The following is a 22,119-nucleotide window of genomic DNA, read 5'->3' as shown; positions in this document are numbered from 1 at the left end:
CAAATTAACCACTCTACCACAGCCTCCAGGAGTTTCTTAGGGGCGTCTTAATAAATCTAATACTGAAACTATCAAGAAAATGGAAAAATCATCGATTTTAAGCATCATTTTATAGCAAAACACGCCAGTGACTGATAAGATCAATCGAAAGATAATTTTAATTGGTAATCAACTTAAACTATATACTAACCTACCTACACGCCTCTTTAAGCGCTTCTTCTAACACGCCATCACTCTGGAGGAGTTAGAAGAGATACATGCATCTTACATCACATCATATTTTTTTATTTATTGTTTTTTTTTCTATATGTAATGAGTTTTTGTTCCTATTTTATATTATTGTGTAAAACACAAAAACCTGACTCTTTTGGTAAGTTCAAACTGAAAGTTCTTGTTTTTTTTATGTATAATATGTTTTGTTGTTGAATAAAAAAAAAAGTTTTTTAATTTAAAGTCCTTTTTTTACCAACAAATTGTCTCTTATACTTATTTTATTACATATATTACAACCTTTTGTTTAGATAAAATAAAGTTTTTGTAACCTTTTAATTATTAAAATAATCACAGTGACTATCCAAACATAAATAAAAGAGTATCAATACCAATTTCTACACATTTTATAATATTTTTATTTTTATCATTTTATTCATTTTATAAAATTTAACTAAAATTTTAGGTTTCATATATTGCACATCGATACGTTCAAATAATATATAGGAATTGAACATAAACAAAAAATGTTTTCTATTTGGTAACATTCGCATTAAACACACATGTTGAATTAACTCACTGCAAAATTAATAAATGCAAATAACATGATTATAATTGAAATAACATTTATATGTACATTCGGAGTTTTCTTTGAAAATCACCAAATCAGAGATTTTTTACTTTTTATATCACTAGGTTTAAAGATCTTAATTTAAAATCATTTCATATTTCTCAGGTTTAAATTCAAAAAGAATCGTGAAGGTGAAAAAGTTGATTAATTTAATTAGTGTCTAATCTTGATCTTATTCTTCTATTGCGGTTTGATACCTTCTTCATTTCTTTATCTGTAGTTTTGATTTGTCTTTTGGGGTAAGGATGAGCATGGTAGTTGTACACAGGCTCACTTGATTCATCTGATGGAGCTTCTGTATCATATTTAGCTTCAGCATTTTCTTCTACCGCAGCTGGTTGATCTTGGGACACCTCGTTCCTTTCTTCCTCTGGTTGGGGGCTCGCAGAAGTCTGTTCAGGGTAGGAGGATCCTTGGTGGATAATTTGAACGGATGGCCGAGGATGCATAAAATACTTGTATGCATTAGTTCTCACTAGGTAATTTGTGACAGGAGAAGGAGTAGAGTACTCAGCGGCTTGTCTATGTACACCTTTGTCAGAGTTTTGTTCAGTTTTTGAGCCTTGATAACCAGAGTTCAAAATCACTTGGGTGTGATCGGAGCCAGGGTAATTTTCTGAAATTGGCAAATGTTGGGAGTCATCTTGGCTTCCATAGCCTGTGACTTGATTACTAGACACTGTACTGTAAACTTGTTGATAGTTGTGGGATGCAGGAACATACGACTGGGGTTGTTCCTGAACGTATTGATACGACTGCTTAGGTTGATCTTGAATATACTGCCCTTGTTCGTATGAAGCCTGACTTGGTTGAATATAATGAGCGGATGGTTGAGTGACGGTATACTGTAATCTTCCAAGTCCTGTGGGTTCCGAGTAGTCCTGATGTTTTGGCTGAACAAATGAGACTTGTTGTTGGGGTGCTACAAACTGTGCCTGAAAGTTAGCTAAATATTGACTGACAAGAGCTTGCAGATTTACATGATTCAAATCAGTGGCATAAGGATTGCTGTGAGGCAGCTTAGGATATAATTCCGCAACAGGGGTGTGTAATTGAGAGCTTGGTATTCTTAAAATTATAACGGGGATTATTCTCTTCTGGTTGAATCTATCGTCTTCTTGATTATGCAGTCCAAATGATTGATACTGAGAATGACCAAGTATTTTCGATGGACTGACATAGTAATTTGACATCACACTTGGGAATCGTCCACTGAAACCTGATAAGTGACCACCGTTGTAAGTTGAGTACAAGATCTTTGGAGAATCTCCTTCAGAATGTTGATAAATGTCTTCTGCACTTGAGTATTGCGGAGGTGGTGGTGGGGTTTCAACAGTTTGCACGTTTTCATATGGAGTTCTAAGATGAGAGACGACAGCATTTGGAGAATAGCTATTTTGTTCTTCATTTTGAGGTTCGGTGTCAATTGGGACTAACTGGTAAGCTTTGGAGGGCTGAATTTCTACCAAGGTCTTTTCTCCTTTAATTCTGTTAGTAAAAACAGCTCTAGTATGGTAGTTAGTTCCTCTTCCAGTTCCGTGACTTTGCAATGGAAGAATATCGTGCTGGGAATAAGGATAAATCATAAATTTACCGGTTTCAGAATTTTTCCTTCCAAACTGGCTGTAGAAATACCCATTTGTAGTCTTGTAGCCATATCCAAGATTGGCATCAATAGTCCGTTTTCCTTTTCCATCAGCTGCAGTATCATTTACTATTTCAATTGCAATAACTGCTGGGAAGGGAACATTTAAATCCAATTCACCGTTATTTTCTTTCATGTCAATGCTATCCTCGTCAATGTCGTCTTCATTTTTAATGTTGAATTTTTCTTCAATTTCTTTAATAAACTGTTTTTCTTCTTCGGTAATTTTACTATCACTAACATCTTGCTCGACAGAATTTTTTTCATTTTTCGATTTTGACGATAAAAGCGGGAGAGTGAAGACACTTGCTGATGTAAGAACCACCAAAAACAGTACCTGGAAAAAGAAAAAAAAGTTTTTAAAGTTTATCAAATGACAGATAATATAATATGCATGATGACGAAGCAACGCGTTCAAGTTAAATATAATATGTACATTTAGAAAATATATCGTTTACACATAATTAATACACAATAAAGAGAAGTATATACCATTAAGTAAACCCTGTACTTTTTTTCTCTTATTGGTACTCAAAAAAAAAATCTCTAAATCTCAATTATTTTAATCTTTTACGGCTTCTCGAATGAAAATACTCGTACTTTATTTAAATTTTAAAACATTTATTTAAAATACAACAATCGAATTTTACAACTATTTTTATAATACGTATAACAATTAGATGTTATGCATTTTGAAAATGTTGGAAGTAAAAATAAAAATAGGAAAACAAATATTTTTTTAAATTAAAAATCTTTAATCCAATAAATTTAATATTAACTAATCCACGCTTATTGTGAAGAGGGTACTGAATTTTCATTTTAGGAAATTAATAATTTGTCATAATCGTAGCATGTGATTTTTCCAACTTTTTTTGACACTTTATGTTACTACATGGTAAGTACAAAAGTAAATCTATGATAGCTATATTCACCACTATTATATATGCTCCATAATCCATTCAAGACCTTAAGGATGTAATTCGTGAAGTTATCGAGGACATACAGTCGCAAATGTGCAAATTGGTCATGGAAAATTTCATGAAAAGGATATGGCGCTGCAAGCGTAGCCGTGGCGGCCATTTGGTTGATATCGTTTTTCCATTGTTAATGGCATACCTTCATTTTACAATGAAATAAACATCCATTGACTTATCTTAAAAATACTAGTTTTTTTATAAAATATGAAAATGAAACCTGTTATTAAAAAACCCTTTATATCATCTATTTTTCAAAACCGGAATATAAAGCCTTTTTATAACTTTTCAAGATCAAATATGAGAGAAAGTCAATGTCGCATTTTTTACACTTTTTTCTATCATACCGTCAAATCATATTCGTTGTTGATTGATTTACTGTTTATTTTGTAGAACTCCATATTTAAACATATAATATAAGAAATTAAACGCTGACTTATTAATTTTTTCGGAAATTCAAATAAAAATACCTTAATTCCCCATTACCTATTAAACACTTAGCCTTGCCCTAAGCTTTTGGTTTTTCCCACAATTATGATTAATATAATTCATAAGATTATTTTATTTTTTTACTTAAATAAACTCAATCCATCTTATCTTTACATTCGTTTGAAAATGCCTTAACAGAGCGAAACAATTGTCACGAAATTTTGTTTTTATATTTGTAAAAATAAAATAAACTGTTCGGTAGACTCAAATCAGTGTTTGCTTTCTTATATTATAAGTTCAAATTGTATTAGTTTTATTAATGAGATGCCAACATTTCTAATTATTTAAGTATATTTGGCTTTTCAAACATAAAACAAATTTTAAAAATCCGTTCTTTTTTATTTAAGTCTTTGTTTTTCTTATTTATCAATGCAAAATAATGATAGGATGGTTTCAATTCACCATCGTCACGAATAGGCTGAGTCACAAAGCAATGCAGAAAACTATTTGGTATTCTTCAGTAATAGTTTTCTATGTTGCCGATAGATGGCAGCAATGTGTAAAAGCTCAAAGAATCAAACGATACTAATTTTGTACATTCTCGTTTTATAAATTTGTAAAATACACATCTACGATTTTTACATATTTTTATAAATATAAACAAATAAATGTTAATAAAAAGATACTTATTATAATATGTAAGCATATAAATAAAGTTCATTACACACTATATCTTAATGTATTTATATCACAAAATGATAATAAAAAGATACGTATTATAATATTATGTTAGCATATAAATAAAGTTCTTTACACACTATAGCTTCAAATTAACGTTAATCAAGAATATTTTATGGTTAGTGAGATGGCACAATGATTTTATTTGTCATTTTCAACAAAACAAACGTGATTAAATTAAACATGCTAAGATCTGATCCTCTTTCGTATGACAAAAAGATATATCCCTCAAATAAACCTCTGGATCTTCTTTCAAAATGGCCATATTAAAAAGGCACTTACTGTTGTTTTCATTTGAATTTATTTGAAAACTTCAAATACCTACAAAATATTGCACTTTGGCGGACTTACTGCTAAAATGAATATCTTTCAGCTTATCAAAAAACAGTATCGTCAATGTTTTTTATATTTAGAAGAAAACAATATGTAAATGCACAAATATTTTTAAATTACGGCTGTTTTTAGTGGGCAGATAAAGCTTGCACATATAACTTACGATAAAAAATACTTTTTTATTTATTCATTTTTACATAAACGGCATAAATTGCCTTTAACGTATATTTAACATAAATATGAAAAAAAATAACAAAAAATTATAAAATTGCAAAACTATAACAATAATAACAAGTAGGTTAATACACATAAGCAACCAAAAATATTGACGAAAGAAATACATAAATATGAAAAAACAAAAATAAAGTAAAAACATTTTTAAATATAAAGAAAGGTTTAAGAATAATATTACCAGAGAAAAAAAGAAATCAGACTCGTTTTATAACTGTCAAGTCCAGAACCAAATATATCAGCCTCGTCCTCGTACTTATGTACGTAATAAACATTATATTATGAGAAAAGTAAAATCAGGTACTGAGATTGGAAACAAAGGGGAAGAGGATCCAAGAAATGGAAAGGAATAAATAAAAAATTAACGAATGTAAGTAGGTGTAATTTTTGGACCGGGTTGTGACCCCGTGGTAGTATTGTGGACGCACTGGCCAAAGGTCCGAGGCTCAAATCCCTCTCTACCACAATTCGATTTCCATTTTTCCAGAATAAGTTATTAACGACTTTCTGGGAATGGTCTGGAAATTTAAATATTTGAAGTGGTTCTTATTATAAATAATAATGTAGTTCCATAAAAGAGGTCAAGGAAGGTGCATTTTTTAAATGAAGAGGTAGCTGATTAAAATATTTGATACCTTGAACAGAAAAAGAATTGCTGAAGAATGATGTGTTATGTTTTTTTTTTTAACGAATGATCCTCTAAGCTTCAATCCTAGAGGCTTGTCAGCATGTGGGAAGGAAAAAATATGTAAGCAAGTTATGAAAATACACCATAATACCCAGACCAATTGAGAAAAAAATCATTTTGGAATTTTTTCTTGCTATTGGCGGTAATAGAACCCGCGACGCCAGTTTGGCAGTTAGTCAGTATAACCGACTGTGCCACAGCGCCTGTTTATATGTCTGGACCTCCATTCCTGAGAATAGAAAGAGTTCTCATCTGAATAGAGCAAAATGATTGAAGATGATAGAAAAGTAAATGAAATTCTCAGCAAGATATTTTGGTGCTCAAGGATTGTGAAGAATGTGATAAACGAGAACTAGTTACTTTATTTAAAATAGAATTAATTTGTGCTAGTATATAAATTTTCATTAAAATAAGTCACTTTCTTTAATATTATGTAATCATTTATCGTAGGTATAATAACTTTTTATTTAAATAAGTCACTTAATTTAATGTAACGATTGTTGTATCACTTATACGTAATGTATTGATCATTGATTGATTTAGAAAGTTATTAAAGTTAAACGTACATCAGATAACCACAACCGACAATCAATTCTTAATATTGTACTGTAACGATGTATAATATTGAAAAAAAATACATATACAATGCAAAGTAAGACTGACATCATATGAACATAATTATGTTTCTCGTGTTATTTATGCGTTTTTTTGTACTCTACCTTTTTCTTTCATATTTTTTTCGTTGTCGTTTTTACTGGATTACTTAGTACGCTCAATATTTGTGTAATTAACTTTTTTAACTATTTTTTTTTTTCGATTTAATTTATTTATTGACAGTTCTTGATGGTATTCCACTGTAATGTTATTTTTTTATTTATTTATTTTCACTCTTTATCAAAATACAATTCCATGTTCACTTTTCCCAGCTAACAAGGGTACATACCCCGTTCCAAGCTAGGCGATTACATTTTAATATATTATAATAGTTAACAAATTAATATAGAGCATTGACAAACAAAATATAAACTTATTCGTATACACATTTTGATACATATACATACAGACATACACATATATACACATATATATAAATATATACACATATATACACATGTACATACACACACACGTACATACACCCATGCGCATACACATACATACATTCATAGACAATTTATTTATGCGAAACTTCATGGTTGTCATCTATAAATATATTTTTTTTAATTATTCCTTATTTTTTATATTTTATTTTCGACATCCAGTAAGAATCTCCAATCCGTGGCATGCATCAACTTTTCTGACTCCCTACGACCAATGTCATGAAAGAGCGAGGTTAACACCTTCCGTAACTTGACAACACTCCCGTCTTTCCACGATTCTGGCAAAAGGTTATGGACCTTTTTGCCTACGTAATAGTGTTGTCTCGATGCCAGAACAGTGTTGACCCCTTCACTTAGTATCAGATCCCTATTAGAGTATTTTGTATTATAGTTGTGGTTGACGCTTGGGTAAATGTCTCTATTTATGTGTGTAACCACTACCGTTCTCAATATATACTGTTGAATAATATTCAGTACTCTGAATTCTTTGGAGAGCAAGTCAATTGGATAACGAAATGTTTTTTAAAAAAATTTATTTACGTATTATAATTTCAAAAGGTTTTAAAACTATGCAATTTAAATAAGAATGTAATGAAGTTCATTTTTATATGACACGCGTTGGATTTGCAGTTTTTGGGAATAACGTTTTTATTTATTTATTTTATTGAAATAAACGGCACATAGTGCCTTTTACATATCAGTTGCAAATACAATCAGATACATGCATGTAACTAGAATTATTTGTATTATAAAGCAGCTAAAACAAATTAATACCAAACAGTTATTTAAAAATTAAGAAGTCTAAAAAAGATAAACAATATAAAAAATATTAAAAATTTTGAGTTAAAAAAATGTTGATAAAAAAATAAGTCATTTGGAAATGGAAATATTTGAACATGTTCAAAAAACTAAGAAAACAATAAATGATAAATAAATTTAAACAATTTTGTATAACACTAAACGATACAAAAATACATATTTTATTATTTAAAACTACTACTTAGGTAAATATTAAAGAAATTTAAACAGTTTTTAACAACTATATGATTAAAAAAGTGTTATCTAGAACTATTCGGCACTAAGTCTGTTCATTATTACGAGAAATTTTTAAATAAACAAACGCGTGATACCCGACGGAGAATAGCCTATTTCACACATGTCATCTTAATCTAAATGGCGCGGTAAAATTATAGTGGATTGACATTTATTACATTTGTTAGTAACTATGACTTTAGTAAAAATATCAATAAAATCGTCTCGGTTAAAATACTATTTTTAAAGTTAAGAAATATTAGCGTTCTTATAATTTACCAGAATATCCAATTTAAGTTACCATTTTCAACAAGTTGTAAGTAACTCATTATTAGAAAATAGAAATTAAGCTGGGGTGGAGAAGGGTTAGAACCGCGGACCTCTGATCCGTGAGTCCGCAACACTAGTCACGGGACCACAACCCGATTCAAACAATAAAGTAAAACTTAAGAATACATATTTTAATGATAATTTTATCAAAATCATTATTTAAATTTATCGAGGTAAAAATCCTGCAGAATGAAATCGACTGGAGATTAGTCGGTCTCGTGATGTATTGGTTATTGCGTTTACCAGGCATTAAATGAGTAAATAATTATAAAACAATAAATATCGATCCACTGTATTCAATTTTATCATGCTGTGTAGATTTTTGGCGTGGTGTGAATTGAAGTGGGCCCTTGGTTTGCACGTGCACAGCGGTCCAGTCTCCTCGAATGTTCGGTAGCTTCTCCTATTTTTCATTTTTGTTAGTTTGCCGAATGCTGCGAATGCACATAAAGTGAAATTGACTAAATCGGTCTATGGGGGATTCGAATCCCCCCTTTCGGTCCCGCTAGGTAAAGACATCTTGTTTTGGCTGGTTCGTTTGTTTTATAGCGAATTCCAGTTGTTCTTAATGATGACATGAGGGGCTAGTTTTGAACATCTTCACGGGTCATATATTATTAGATTCAATAATCTTAGATTTCTTATTTAATGTTATTCTTGCTTATTTTATCCAGCTGACTTTTTCTGATTTTGATCGACCATCCTGAGTAATTTTGCTACCCAAATAAACTAATTCCTTTACTTGTTCAATATTTGTATAACCTAGTACAATGTTTGTTCTTAATTCATTTCTTCCTACGGTCATACATTTAGTTTTTGTTTTTTTTTTATTATGTTCAATATCTATTTTCTTGTCAATATAATTTTCATTCTACTTAAGGCTTCATTCGTTCGTTTTCAGAGTCGGCAATCAGTGCTCTATCATCTGCATACCTTATCATGTCCATCTTGTTGTCCTTGTATTTTTATATCTAATTTGTATTAACATATTTCAGTAAAATTAAAATAATTTCATTGAATTAACATATACTGCACAATAATAATTTTTAATTAATTTTGTCGGTTGATTTTCAGTTTCAGACTCATTATTTATATAAATTGAAGGTTAAATAATTTTTAAAGTATAAGAGATAAAAAAACATTTAAAATACCAAAATGTTTCTATTTTTTTTTAATAAACATCGATATCATCATCATTCCCTTTCCACACCTAATGGTGCATAGGGCACTGCATTGGTTCACCAATAGCTGCGTATCATGATCATTCTTGTTATATGAAGGTTAGATGATCAGTCTTAGGTTGCAGGTACCAACTCAGGGACTATGAAATATTCTAGTCTAAAAAACACCTTCTCAAAAATGTTTTCCCTCTCTGTTGCAACAAGTTTAGACATATAACTCCCTTGGGCAAAAATCCAGCCAGTTTGCGAATATTTGGACATACTTTAAACATCGTTGAATTAACTAACTTGTAAATAAAGAAGTATAAAAATTGGAAAATTGTTTTCGAGCGTTGCTTAGTAGGTGAATTGGCTTAGCCAAATGAATTTCACCCGCATGATAAAGGTTTCAGCTCTTTTACTTGAGAAATATAGATTTTTAAGCATAGGCAGAATGATGAATGTTATACATTGTTTAAAGTAACCACTAAAACCAGCCAATGACAGGTCATAAACCCTGTAAATGCCTTGATTTCGATAATCCCTTCTCAAAAATGTTTTCCCTCTCTGTTGCAACAAATTTAGATGAAAAACACCCTATTTCATTTTCATCGTGTGGGAAATCGAACTCGAAACCTCTTGCATGGCAGGCAAACGCGCTCACAATTACACCGCCAGACCGATACACACAAAATAAAAAATATTTTATTATTGTTATCAAAAACATTTTTCACCTTGTGGTATGACATTTTACATTTTTATGTTTATAAATTTGTATTAATCACTTTAATTTTTAGTTACACTTCGACCGGTATTGAAGTTACTACCTCATCGTCAGGAATCAAACTAACTTATTATTACATGCCTTGCTATTTATATTATAAAATATTGTATGAAAAAGACAGATCAATTGAATTTAACTTCGAGTCCTCTTTTAAAATATTCCCGTTATGATTCATTTTATCTTCTCTCTCTCTCTTTCTTTCACTTTTCTGTCTCTTTCATTATAGGTTAGTTTAATTCCTGACAATGAGGTAGTAATTTCGAAATCGGTCTAATTGCAATTCAAAATTAAAGTGGTTCTAACAAATTTATAAACAGTGTAAAAAAATATTTTGTTACCCACAGGAATTAATTCAGGTCTCAGAGGGTTGAAGTCAGTTTTCGGTTAACAGATTACGCACAATAGGGTTTTATATATAATCGTAATATTATGTCATAATATGATTGTATAAAGAATGAAGACAATGTATCACTCATTGTCTAAGTTTCAAAAGAGTGGTCTACTTCTTATTTTTTATAAAAATTATATTATCTTTTTTTATGCCATTGTTATTAAGGCTGTAGTGTGATAAAAGTAAGGAAACTATGCGATATTTGCTTTATAAAAGGTCGTTCGTTCAAAGTACCGCAATTTCGAGTAAAAATTTTCATTCGACGGCATAAACGTGTTAGTAAAAATATGTGTACAACCCATTCCAATATTTAATAACTTATGCTTATGTGTGTTTTCAATTTTTTTTTTTTTCATATTATTTATTTAAGTGTGCGTGCTTACGAAAGCAAAATTGATTATTTACATGGTTCATCGTCATGTTCTTAACATTTAAACATTGGCAAACATTCGAACGCACTAATATAATTATAATATTAATACTTGGCTGATTTATGTAACGCCATTTATGTTAAAAAAATATCTCAAAGGCGCTTTAAAATTTTATAGTTAAACTCACATGTTATATTTTCGAATTTAAAATTGAGCGTATGATAAACGAAAAAAGGAAGTTTATTTTTTTATTAAATCAGGAGTTACAACAAACTCATTTTAGGACCGAAAAATATTTACATAAAGGTATGGTAATAATAATAATATAGTAACAAGTAATAATATGTACATAAAACTGAATTAAGATGGCAAGCAAGTATATAATACAAAGAAATTAAAACAATTCATAATAAAAATTAATATTAAACATTTACATATAGTAAAAAATAAATATTCGGGGAAAAAGAAGAACTTTAAACTAAATTTCACCTTCCACTTACCTCCTCAAATATTTTTTAAATGAATATAGTCTATTTTTGGCATTCTAAAGGACTCCGGTAGCCTGTTGTACTCACTACCAGCAAGGTACAGCAGATACCTTAGACCATACCTTGTAGTGCGTGATCAAGGTACGTGAATACGTACGTTTCCATTTTGGAAAAAGGCAAAGTCACAAAATTCAATTTTATTTAAAGCAATTAAAAAGTATTACGAAATGGAAAAAAATATTTATGAAGAAAAAAACATATCAAAATTTAAAATAATGGTCAAGACATATGTGATAAACAATTTATAAATTAAATATATTTGCAATGTTATTAACACACATAACAATATGTATGATATGTGTGCCCTATTTTAAGATTTAAATAAAAATAAAAATATATATATTGACTCTGTCGAAATTTCAGTCGAGATCTGAATTGACTGGGAATGTCGATGATTCGCAAGTGTGAAGGCAATGGTTCCAGGCAGAGGAGCCGGACAAGGCAAAAGCATTATCTCCGAACCTAATATTTAGGCGGCGTCGGATTTCAACAAGTTTTCTTCTGCTTGAATCAAATGCTGACTTACGCGTGCATTTTCTTTGACATATATTTTCCCTAATACATACGACCGATAGATATCTTAGAGCCATTTCATGAAGGAATTTGAATACTGTCCAGCAAAGCTGGTTTCTTATTTTTTCTGGGCTTCTTAACCAATGCAAATCTTGAAGATCTTGTAAATGGGAGAATATTTTTTTACTCCCGTAATAAGCCTTGCTGCTGCATTGAAAATAAATTAAAGCATGATATTTTGGAAGATTTGCGTATATTCTATTACTGTAATCTATATGCAAAACGACATGCACCGTACTGCAGAAATAAAATATTTATCATAAATTTAAAAAAAACCTTATTGCATAAAAAACAATTTTAAAAAAAATTGTTATTTTTTTTAAATAGGCATAATTTAATCTTTAATTAAAGAAAAATATTACATAATTTATGTGATTTAATATGCTTGTATTTCTTTTAATAAATCAAAACTCTATGTTTATCTTCAATAACTTTTTTGTTCAATTAAGTGTTTTTAATTCAATTGAAGAATTTTTAGTAAAATACTCCGTATTTTTAAGAGTACCAATGTACTATGTACAACAAAACCTAAGTTAAGTCTAGATTTCTAGTGGCTTGTAATAAGGTTTATTTTAGTTGCATATTTTTTAAAAATATATTTCTTATCAAAACTACCTAAGAAAAGGATTGATTTTATCTAATGTTTATCAACATTTTTTTATTAATATCGCGATTTTGATAGAGCAACGTTTAAAAATGGCAAAATCGTATGATTTTCTTTCAGCCTTAATAATCAATCTCGGACGAAAAATGTTAAAACAACCAGTAAGGATGAATGAAATTTTTTACTTTAGAATTGAGTGAGTTTCTAGAAAACAATTCTCAATTATCATTTCAATTATGTTTTTATATATATATTCTTTTTCTGTTGCTTTCAATGAAGTAATAAGAGAACGGACGCAGGAAATTCCGGTGACAACAACTGTCATCAAGCGGAGGCGATACCACGCTTGCCTAATTTACATGGCATCAGGTTCTCGACGTCCTGAACGTTCATTGCTGACTTCGTCGGCAATTCATGATTTGGGAGGATGCACATGAGCCGCCAGCCGATAGAGATGCCTGAAGAATCTTGGAAACAAAGCAACATTCCACGAAAATTGCATCATATAGTAAAATAAATTTTAAAAACTAGAAAGTTATTTTCAACCAGTTTCAGTCTGCCGCTGCAACAGATCATCGTCGTTTTGATCATTATTTTCCTTTTAATATTATGCATGTTTATGCAGCAGTCAGTAATGAAAGCGGAAGAAAGTGACCAGATTTTTCACTCATTCATTACTCTGATTTTAATAAGCCTCGTGTATGGAGATTGTAGAAAACATCTTGCTTTAACATAATAATAACTTTGTGAGCATACGAGAACATAATTCGTTTATAATTATTATTAGACAAAGATATCACATAAGATAACTGTTTTCAGTCATTCTTAATAATTGATTGATTACGGCATTAATTGCGTGAATTTCAATGAAAATCAAGCATTTTAATTAAAAAATGATGAGACGTGACTTAATAATTTTAATTTATCTAAAGAAATTATATTTGTTAATTATAATTAAATCTAACTTTTTTTAATAATGCACTCTTCTTTCAATTCACATATTTATGAAAAAAAATATTTCTTTAAAATTCCATCAAGAATTAATGCCTAACATAAGCAGATATTTCACTTTAGCCACAATGGCACAATGGCACAATTTTTAAATTAAGTTGGAGAAATGTTCTTTTATGTATTATCATTCTGAATTTGAAAGGAAAAATAAAACAAGTCAATAACTCGAATTTTGAGTAAACTCTTTGAAGCACAATGGTATGTTAAACGTACCACATATTGAAATTATTTTTTTGACACTAGACCTAGAGTAAATATTAATTACAACATTGATAATACAGTATACACATTACATTTTCGTTAAAATAAATCACTAGTCTATGACTGATGCAAAGAATTGTTTCCTTTCTTACTCGTATAGTGGTTGGCAAATTTATTGCACCAGGGAAATGTTTTCCGTTTTTTTTCATGTATACTCAATTAAAATAAAAAGCTCTGACTCGAAGATTTAAGCACGTAGAGTTTTTTTTTAAGTAAGGAAAAATGAGATGAGACAAAAAATAAAATCAAATGCAATTATTTTTCCGCCTCGAGGCGTTTCCCATCGGGTTCGATACCCGACATGGTAGGCATGAAATATTTATTAAAAATCGTGTTTTTACATTGGAATATTTCATAGTCCCTGGACTGACACCTTAAGCGCAAGACTGGTCATATTACCTTCATGTAAAACGACCAAGATACGCTGAGATTGGTAATCTGATGCAGTGCCTTCGACACCAATAGGTGCGAAATAGAAATGATTTTAGAAAATAAAAAATTAGGAATAAAATAAACAATTTCATTTAATGATTTACCCAAACATTTTTTGGAGCCATTTTCAATGAGTGGTAAATAACTCATTATCAGAAGATTGATATCATGTTGTAGTAGAACGGAGTGCAACTCACACGATTTTTGATCCGTGAGTCCGTGACGGGACCATAACCCGATTCAATGACATACAACGGGTATATAGATAATACAGTAAATAAATTACTGAAATTATTTGAGTTCATTAACAGAATATCCTGTGATTTTACTAATGTCCGTACAATCAAAACTCTTCATTTCTCAAATGTTCACCCTCTTCTAGAATATGCCTAGTCTCTATTCTATGTGAATCGCATAAATCACATTGAATCAGTCCAATAATGCTTATTTCGAAAAGTTGCGTGGATGCTTGGACTAGAGAGAGGTAATTATTCTTATTTATTTATTTATTTAGTTCTATGTAACATAGTCTTATATATATTTCCAACACAATATTTACATCTATACTTATTCTAACATTATTTATCACTATTATATACTTAATATCCTAATTTATAATATTAACTGTTTTATATGTACATTTTCATTAATTATATCCACTATTTACACTATATACTACCAAATATTTTTCACATATATACTTTTTACATTTAATTTTAAATATATTTACATTAATTTCATTTTTTATGCTTTCTGGCATTTCTTCAAATAGTTTTATTCCCTTGTACATAAGGCAGTTCTGGGACATTGCTTTTGATTTCTTTTCCAGTCTAATATTTTTAGATTCTCTTGTTGCATAGTTATGAAAGAACTCATTATTTTTTAGTTTATTTTGAAAATATCTCGGAACTATTCCTTTAATAATTTTGTTTATTTCATTGGCAACATTGAATTTGATTCTTTGATCAATTGTCATGATATCTAGAAGTTGAATCATTTTCTTAACATTTGTTCGTCTCCCACATCTTAATATTATCCTCATCGCTTTGTTTTGTATTATTTGGAGTCTCTTTAGATCTCCTTCATTACTTAAATATAAAATGCTGGAGCAATAATCAATGTAGGGAACGATAATACTTTTAAATATCAGCAGAGAGGTTTTAATGTCTTATTTATTCCTTATCCTTCCCAACAGTGATACCTTCTTTGCGATAAAGAGTTAATGTTAAATATTTCTAGTCTACAAAAAAGGAGAAATAATTTTTATTCCATATATATGTTCGGCATACTGAATGAATCCGTAAGATTTCATATTTTGGCCATGTGTTGAGAGGTGATAAATAAGCCATACTTCAGCTTGTCATGAAGAGGAAGATCAAGGGACGTAGAGGGGTCGGAAGAAAACAGCTTTCATGGCTTCGAAACATCCGAGCATGGACCAGGATCAGAACTGTGGAGGAGCTGTTTTGCACTGCTCAGGATAGGGAAGCTTTCTCCCAAGTGATTGTCAACGTCGGGGGGACCCGACATGACACGTGAAAAGAAGAAGATACTAAATGGTAGATTACTGGGATAAGTAAAATTCCATATTCCGACTCGTAGGTTGAGAAACAATAAAGTACTGTTCATCGATCAGCATAGAACAAACTATGGCCTTAATTCTCCAAACAGTCCAAATCTTGTCTTAATGTTTCTTATGTTATTCAATGCTTGTTTTCCTTTTAAAAAAATGTTTTCAACTATTATTTTATTGTATTATTAAAAGCCTATAAATTGCATAAATGGACAATGTCCGTAAATAAATAAATAACATGGACACATTACAAAAAAGTTAAATCACTCTTTCATTGGAGCATACTTGATTATTGTTAAAATGGCAATCAAAAATGACAGGAGCAGTTGGTTAAACGGCCAACCGTGGAACTGGTTAATTTTTGTTGCTGGTAACTGGCAGTTACAGCAACAAAAAATTCGACGTCCGATTTTTTTCTCAATTGGTTTTGATAACCTTCTTCCAAATCTTCTCTTTGACACCTTTAAAATAAATTATAAAAATAAAGTAAAAACTTTATTTTAAATTCTTTGCCACTTTTGGCCTTCATTTTATGATGATTTTACCATTTTTTGATCACCATACCAAGATGACCTAGTACCATGGTGTAATGGAAACATTTCCAAGTAAACCCATCAGGAAGTATCACACCAACATGATTTCTCATTGCCCGAAGCAAGTGTTTCCACAAACACACAAACGTAAATATTTAAACCATAAATATTATGCGCTCTTGCGTAAAATAAACAAGAAAATATTACGTATTATGTTATTCACTGACGAGACTTACACCATAGAAAAATAGCCAAATTATGAAATTTGTCATCTGAAAATTATGTTGTCTGTTTTACGTGTATATTTATATGGGAGTGTGAAAGCATTATTTACACCCATTAAGCCTTGTTCCCTGAACATATATTTAGTGTAGTTTTAGAACATTTTCTTTCTGACTTATGTTATTTGTACCTTAAAAACGAGAATGTGTTTTTTTGTTTTTTTTAACTATATGTAAAAAATAAATATTGTAACAAATTTTTACTGTCAAGGAATCGCAATATAAAAAGTTGTTATTTTACACTTACCAAAATAAATTAAAAACCATCATTATAATTGAACGTTGCATCAGAGAGGGAAAATATTTTTGAGAATGAAATATGGAATTCTAGGCATTAACATATCTAGGCTTATGACATATCATTGGCGGGTTTTAGCGGCCACTGTGCGCGATGTGTAACATCCGCCATTCTGCCTATGTTTAAACATCCACATTTCCTCAACTCTTCCATCTGTTGACATTTGTGAAGTAAATATAAAACCTTCATCATGTTGGTGATATTCATCCGGCTGACCCATTTCACCTACTAGGCAACGCCTGAATACAATTTTTTAATTTTTATACTTCTTGTACCTTTTAATTTAATTATCAATTTTTTGAGTATGTCCAAATGTATGTAGAAAGTCTGGATTTATTCCTTAGAAAGGTATTTTGATCTAAATTTGTTGCAACAGAGAGGGAAAACATTTTCGAAAAGGGAATATGGAAGTCTAGGCATTTATAGGGTTTTACGACAGGCTGGTTAAAGTGGACACTTTACACACTTGTAAGAACTTGCATATTATTATTTATCATTTATTTAATCCAATCTACAAGTTTTGAAATAAACCCGTTTTGATTGGTATATAAACAGTTCATTGAATTAAGTTATGATAAGTTTTTTCACAACAACATAAGTTACATATTGTAAACAACATTATATTTTTTTTAATGTTCATTATTATCTCGGAGAAAAAAGGAACTGTCTGCAAGTTTCATCTTTCGAAAAGCGAGCTAATTATTTCTCTTTTGTATAACTCTTTTTGTCGTAGACCTGTACCGTACTGACTTAGACTATTCTGCCGTCATAAGAAAGAAGAACGCATCTAACATTTTTTTCGAAAATGAATTAAATACATATTCGGTATCAGGAAAAAAATATGCATCTACTAAAAATACATCTATCTTCCTAAAATAACCACAACCTTATTATGTTGACTAATAAATGAGACTAAACTGCAAAACTTCTTGAAGATTACTAAATATAAAAGGCTGTTCTGACTTACATATACTTAAAGACTGATTAACATGCTTGTTTTTCTTCTATTCCGTTTTAAAAAACATCTGAAATGAATGTACGACTCGTACCTACTCGCTTTCAATTAAGTTTAAGATCTACTAGTAATTTCGAAAGTAATTGATTATTAGGTCGGCGTTACTAAAAAACAGTAAATGGCCAGTAACGTCTATTTGAGTAGAATCAATTGGCATATAAACACTTAAAAGAAAGACGTTAACTTAATTACTAAATAAAAAAGCCGTTTCTGGCTAGAAACGTCTTTTTACTGAAGTATAAAATATTTTCTTAAATTTTTATTACCAAAAAGAAGATGAAAATATAAATTTTAAAATATATAACGTAAAATTTATTAAAATTAATACATATATAGGAAATAAAAAATATAAAAAAACATAAAAATATTCCTTATTATTAAAGGGCAACAAAATATATCATAGAATAAAGTAGTTAATATTTTTAGTTTAAATCCAGGATCGTGCGTTTTTTTTAGAAGATGGAAAATTTTGAAAGTTTGGGATCAATGAAATATTATCAGTAAAAAAAGAATTTTAAAAATTTGGGCCATTTGGAAAATACCCATGTCTCTGTGCTAGCCTCGTTTTACAATATGGTTTTTCTTGCACACGATTCCTTCTTTGACTTGATCTATTTGAATTACTTGTAAATGTATTTTGGTTCTTAAATTTATATTTTTAACATTGAAAACAATAAATTTGTCTTATTTCCAAAAGTTCAGCAATGCACAGTATGCTTTTACTGTTCATTTTATTAACGTATATTATGTGTACGACGCTTACGTTACGAGTATTTGAAATGTTTACAAGATTGTAGATAAATGACTCTTAACAACTGACAAAAATGTTTTTAACCATGTGTTTTAACTTTATTGAATCGTTTAAGACATTGTTCTTTGGATTGAACAAGAAAATACATTGTTTTACGTACTCAAAGCAGTAGTAATTGTCGCAGAGTGTGGGAAACATTATAGGCGCTTTATTGACATGGTATAAATGAGGAGGTCAAAGGAAAACAATAATGTCAAGTTACTAGTTATGCATCAGAAACAATAGATGAGATTGTAGGATAGCATTTTGCTGTTATTAAAACTTTCAAAAAGGGGGTTGCGTGATTTTAAAAAATACGAGGTTATTTGAGTGTTATTGAATCTAGCGCCTACTAAAAATATAAGTATTTATTCAGCGATTTTTTTTTGTTTATATTTATATTTTGTCTCTGTCCAGGCGGATGAAGAATACCGATATGTGTGTGAAATAGAACCACGATCCTGGACGAGACTCTTTTTTTAGCTCTATTTTTGTCAGCAGCAACCGCAAATTATAATTGCCGCCTTCGTCCCCTTCATTTTTAGGAACCTATAAATAACAGTATTTCCAATCCAAACTTCTCTCACGACAAAAAAAAAGCTCTGATTATTTATATGCTAAGACGTGGGTGATAGGAATCTGCGTGAACTTAAAATAGTCATTGTACTTTTTTAAGGAAAGAAGAATGGAAGAAAAAGCTCTGGAAAGCTCACTTTTTTTTTCGAAGGAAGATATGAAAAAAAACGGTGGTGATCTTCCTTAAATATATTGAGTTAGCAATAGCGGTGAACATGTAACGCTATTTTCATTAGCACGAAAAGTGCATTTTTAAATCCGCCACTAGTACTAGTTCATTAAATTTTATTGAGATAATTATTCTAGTTTTTTTTTTATTTGATTGTAACAATTTCATTCAATATATGTTGTATTTAAAATTGAGTTTTTAAAATTCTTAATTTTAAATACTATTTTCTAAACGTATATTTATATTATTATTTTATATCACTATACTTATATATACTATTTACCTAAGTTGTCGTCTTAAATAGTAATGTAGTGTTATTCAAAATTATTTAAATCTCTTTATCAATGTGTATTTTTTTCTTAGTTTTTTTACAGGTTTCAAATACTTATATTACTAAAAAATATTAATATTTTTATTACTGTTACAATAATTTTTATACTGTTTATCTTTTCTGAATTTTTGCTTTCTACGTTATTTTGTTTTCAATGCTATCGTTTCCTTATAAGTATACTAATATGTATGTTTATTAATGTATTCGCTATTAATATGTGCCTAAGCGCCGTTTATTTTAATGAAATAATAAAAAAATATATTCTTGTATTTATATCCTTAGAACCGGTCCTTTTGTATATAGCGAAGGTACTTTTAATACACCTTTGTAATTTTTATTTTCAAACAGTTTTTGTTAACAACCAAGTTTAGTTTTAATAATACAAGGTGGGTTCTGGCCTCACAGAGTTAGGGATAGTTATCTGTTTTTGTATTATGTATAATTTATGAAGAAATATTATTAGCACTAAAATATACTTTTTTTAAATTTTTAAATTGTAAATAAATGATATTTTTGACAATAAACGCCTTATTTCGGCAGCGAAACAGATTTTAAATTAATTTCGTGCAATTTTTTATTTATTTATTAAATCATACAATTTTTTTTTGTATTCCCAGGAGTTACAACAAACTCATTTTGGGACAGAAAAATATTTACATATAGGTATGTTAACAACAATAATATAGCAACAAATAGTAATAAAGTAACAAGTAATAATATGTGCATAAAAACTGAAATAAGATAGCAAGCAAATATATGATACAAATTATACATCCACTTGCCATCCTTTAAACAATCCATACTAAAAATTAAAAATAAAATTGTTATACTTACATATTGCAAGAAAGACATATTTAAGGAAAAAAAGAACTTAAAACTAAATTTCACCCTTCACGTACCTCCTCAAGTAGTAATTTTTTTAAATGAATACAGTTATTTATTGACGTTCTATAGGACTCCGGTAGCCTGTTGTACTCGCTACAAGCAAGGTATAGCGGAGACCTTAGACCATACCTTGTCGTGCGTGATCCGGGTACGTGAATATTTTGACGCTGTCGCGTATAATACTGATGGACGTCACGATTAAAGGTATAGCCAATATTAGTCATTGAAAATAGGTTTTTTGAATGAGATAATTTTATAAAGCCGCTCGAGAATAGATTTACTGAACTCGTAAACTGTGAAAATATTGTGACTTATACGTACCAACATTAGCCGTTTCATTTTGATATTTCCTTCTCACACTTGCATAAGCAGGGGTCACTCGCAATACAGATCACTTCCGTTCATAAACTCATACAAGTCAAACCATGTAAGTTCACTATTACACCTTTCACTTAGTTCAAATATCGAATTACTTCACATCCGGTCGGTGTGAACGCATCCGAACGAGTTGAAATTACGAGCGGTTGTAAAATGCCCACGTGGATCAATAGTACTTAATTATCTCGCTCGAATTAAGTCCGTTTTCTCTGGTTTAGCGGTCATCGGAGAGGTGTCGATGGCAGCGTGTCTGAGATGATACTGTGAGATTTGGACGAGGAAGTCCGTATTTATAGGTGGGATTTGGGGGTGTGGAGAGGGGTAGTCCGCGGGTGGATCTGACATTAGACGCGTACTTTCTTACGCTCGTGAGAAGTTCAAGTATTGTATGTCTTTACGCTCAAATAAAAAGCAAAGATACCTATTTTCGTTGCATATTTTTTAATTGTTCTTAACTTTCATGATTGATATTAAGTTATCCGACCAAAATAAATCGTATTTATCTTGCACTAAAACACCAAAATTAAGAAACAAAAATATGTTTTTATATATCAAATGTATTGTCAAATTTAACTTATTATAAGATCTATTTGTATATATTGATTTTAAAATGATTAAAATGATACATACAAATATTTTAGCGGGCTTATTGCCAAAAACAGTATCTTCCAGCCAACCAAATAAAGACTGATTAAAAAGTAGTATATATTTTTGTACTTAAAAAAATCTAAATACATTATATAAATACCTACCTTTTATTTTGAAATTACAAATGAGTTTTAGTGACAAATATAACTTGTACGTTTAATTTTAT

At 29.9% G+C, this 22,119-nt stretch overlaps 1 protein-coding gene across 1 annotated transcript; it reads right to left on the bottom strand.

Moving 5' to 3' along the window:
- Window positions 1–860: 860 nt before the first annotated feature.
- Window positions 861–21,570, bottom strand: LOC148282451 (uncharacterized). Its single transcript, XM_088225083.1, has 2 exons — window positions 21,249–21,570; window positions 861–2,823 (listed from the first exon to the last, which is right to left on the bottom strand). Exons 1-2 carry the CDS (start codon window positions 21,264–21,266, stop codon window positions 991–993), a joined length of 1,851 nt encoding a protein of 616 aa, XP_088081209.1. The 5' UTR covers window positions 21,267–21,570; the 3' UTR covers window positions 861–990.
- Window positions 21,571–22,119: the final 549 nt, after the last annotated feature.

This window comes from Micrasema longulum, unplaced genomic scaffold (genome assembly GCF_059751315.1).
Source record: "Micrasema longulum isolate JH-2025_06_02 unplaced genomic scaffold, ASM5975131v1 h1tg000328l, whole genome shotgun sequence".
In the NCBI taxonomy this organism is placed as follows: domain Eukaryota; kingdom Metazoa; phylum Arthropoda; class Insecta; order Trichoptera; family Brachycentridae; genus Micrasema; species Micrasema longulum.
The sequence above is the reverse complement of the archived record's forward strand: the minus strand, read 5'-3'. Positions and strand labels throughout refer to the sequence as shown.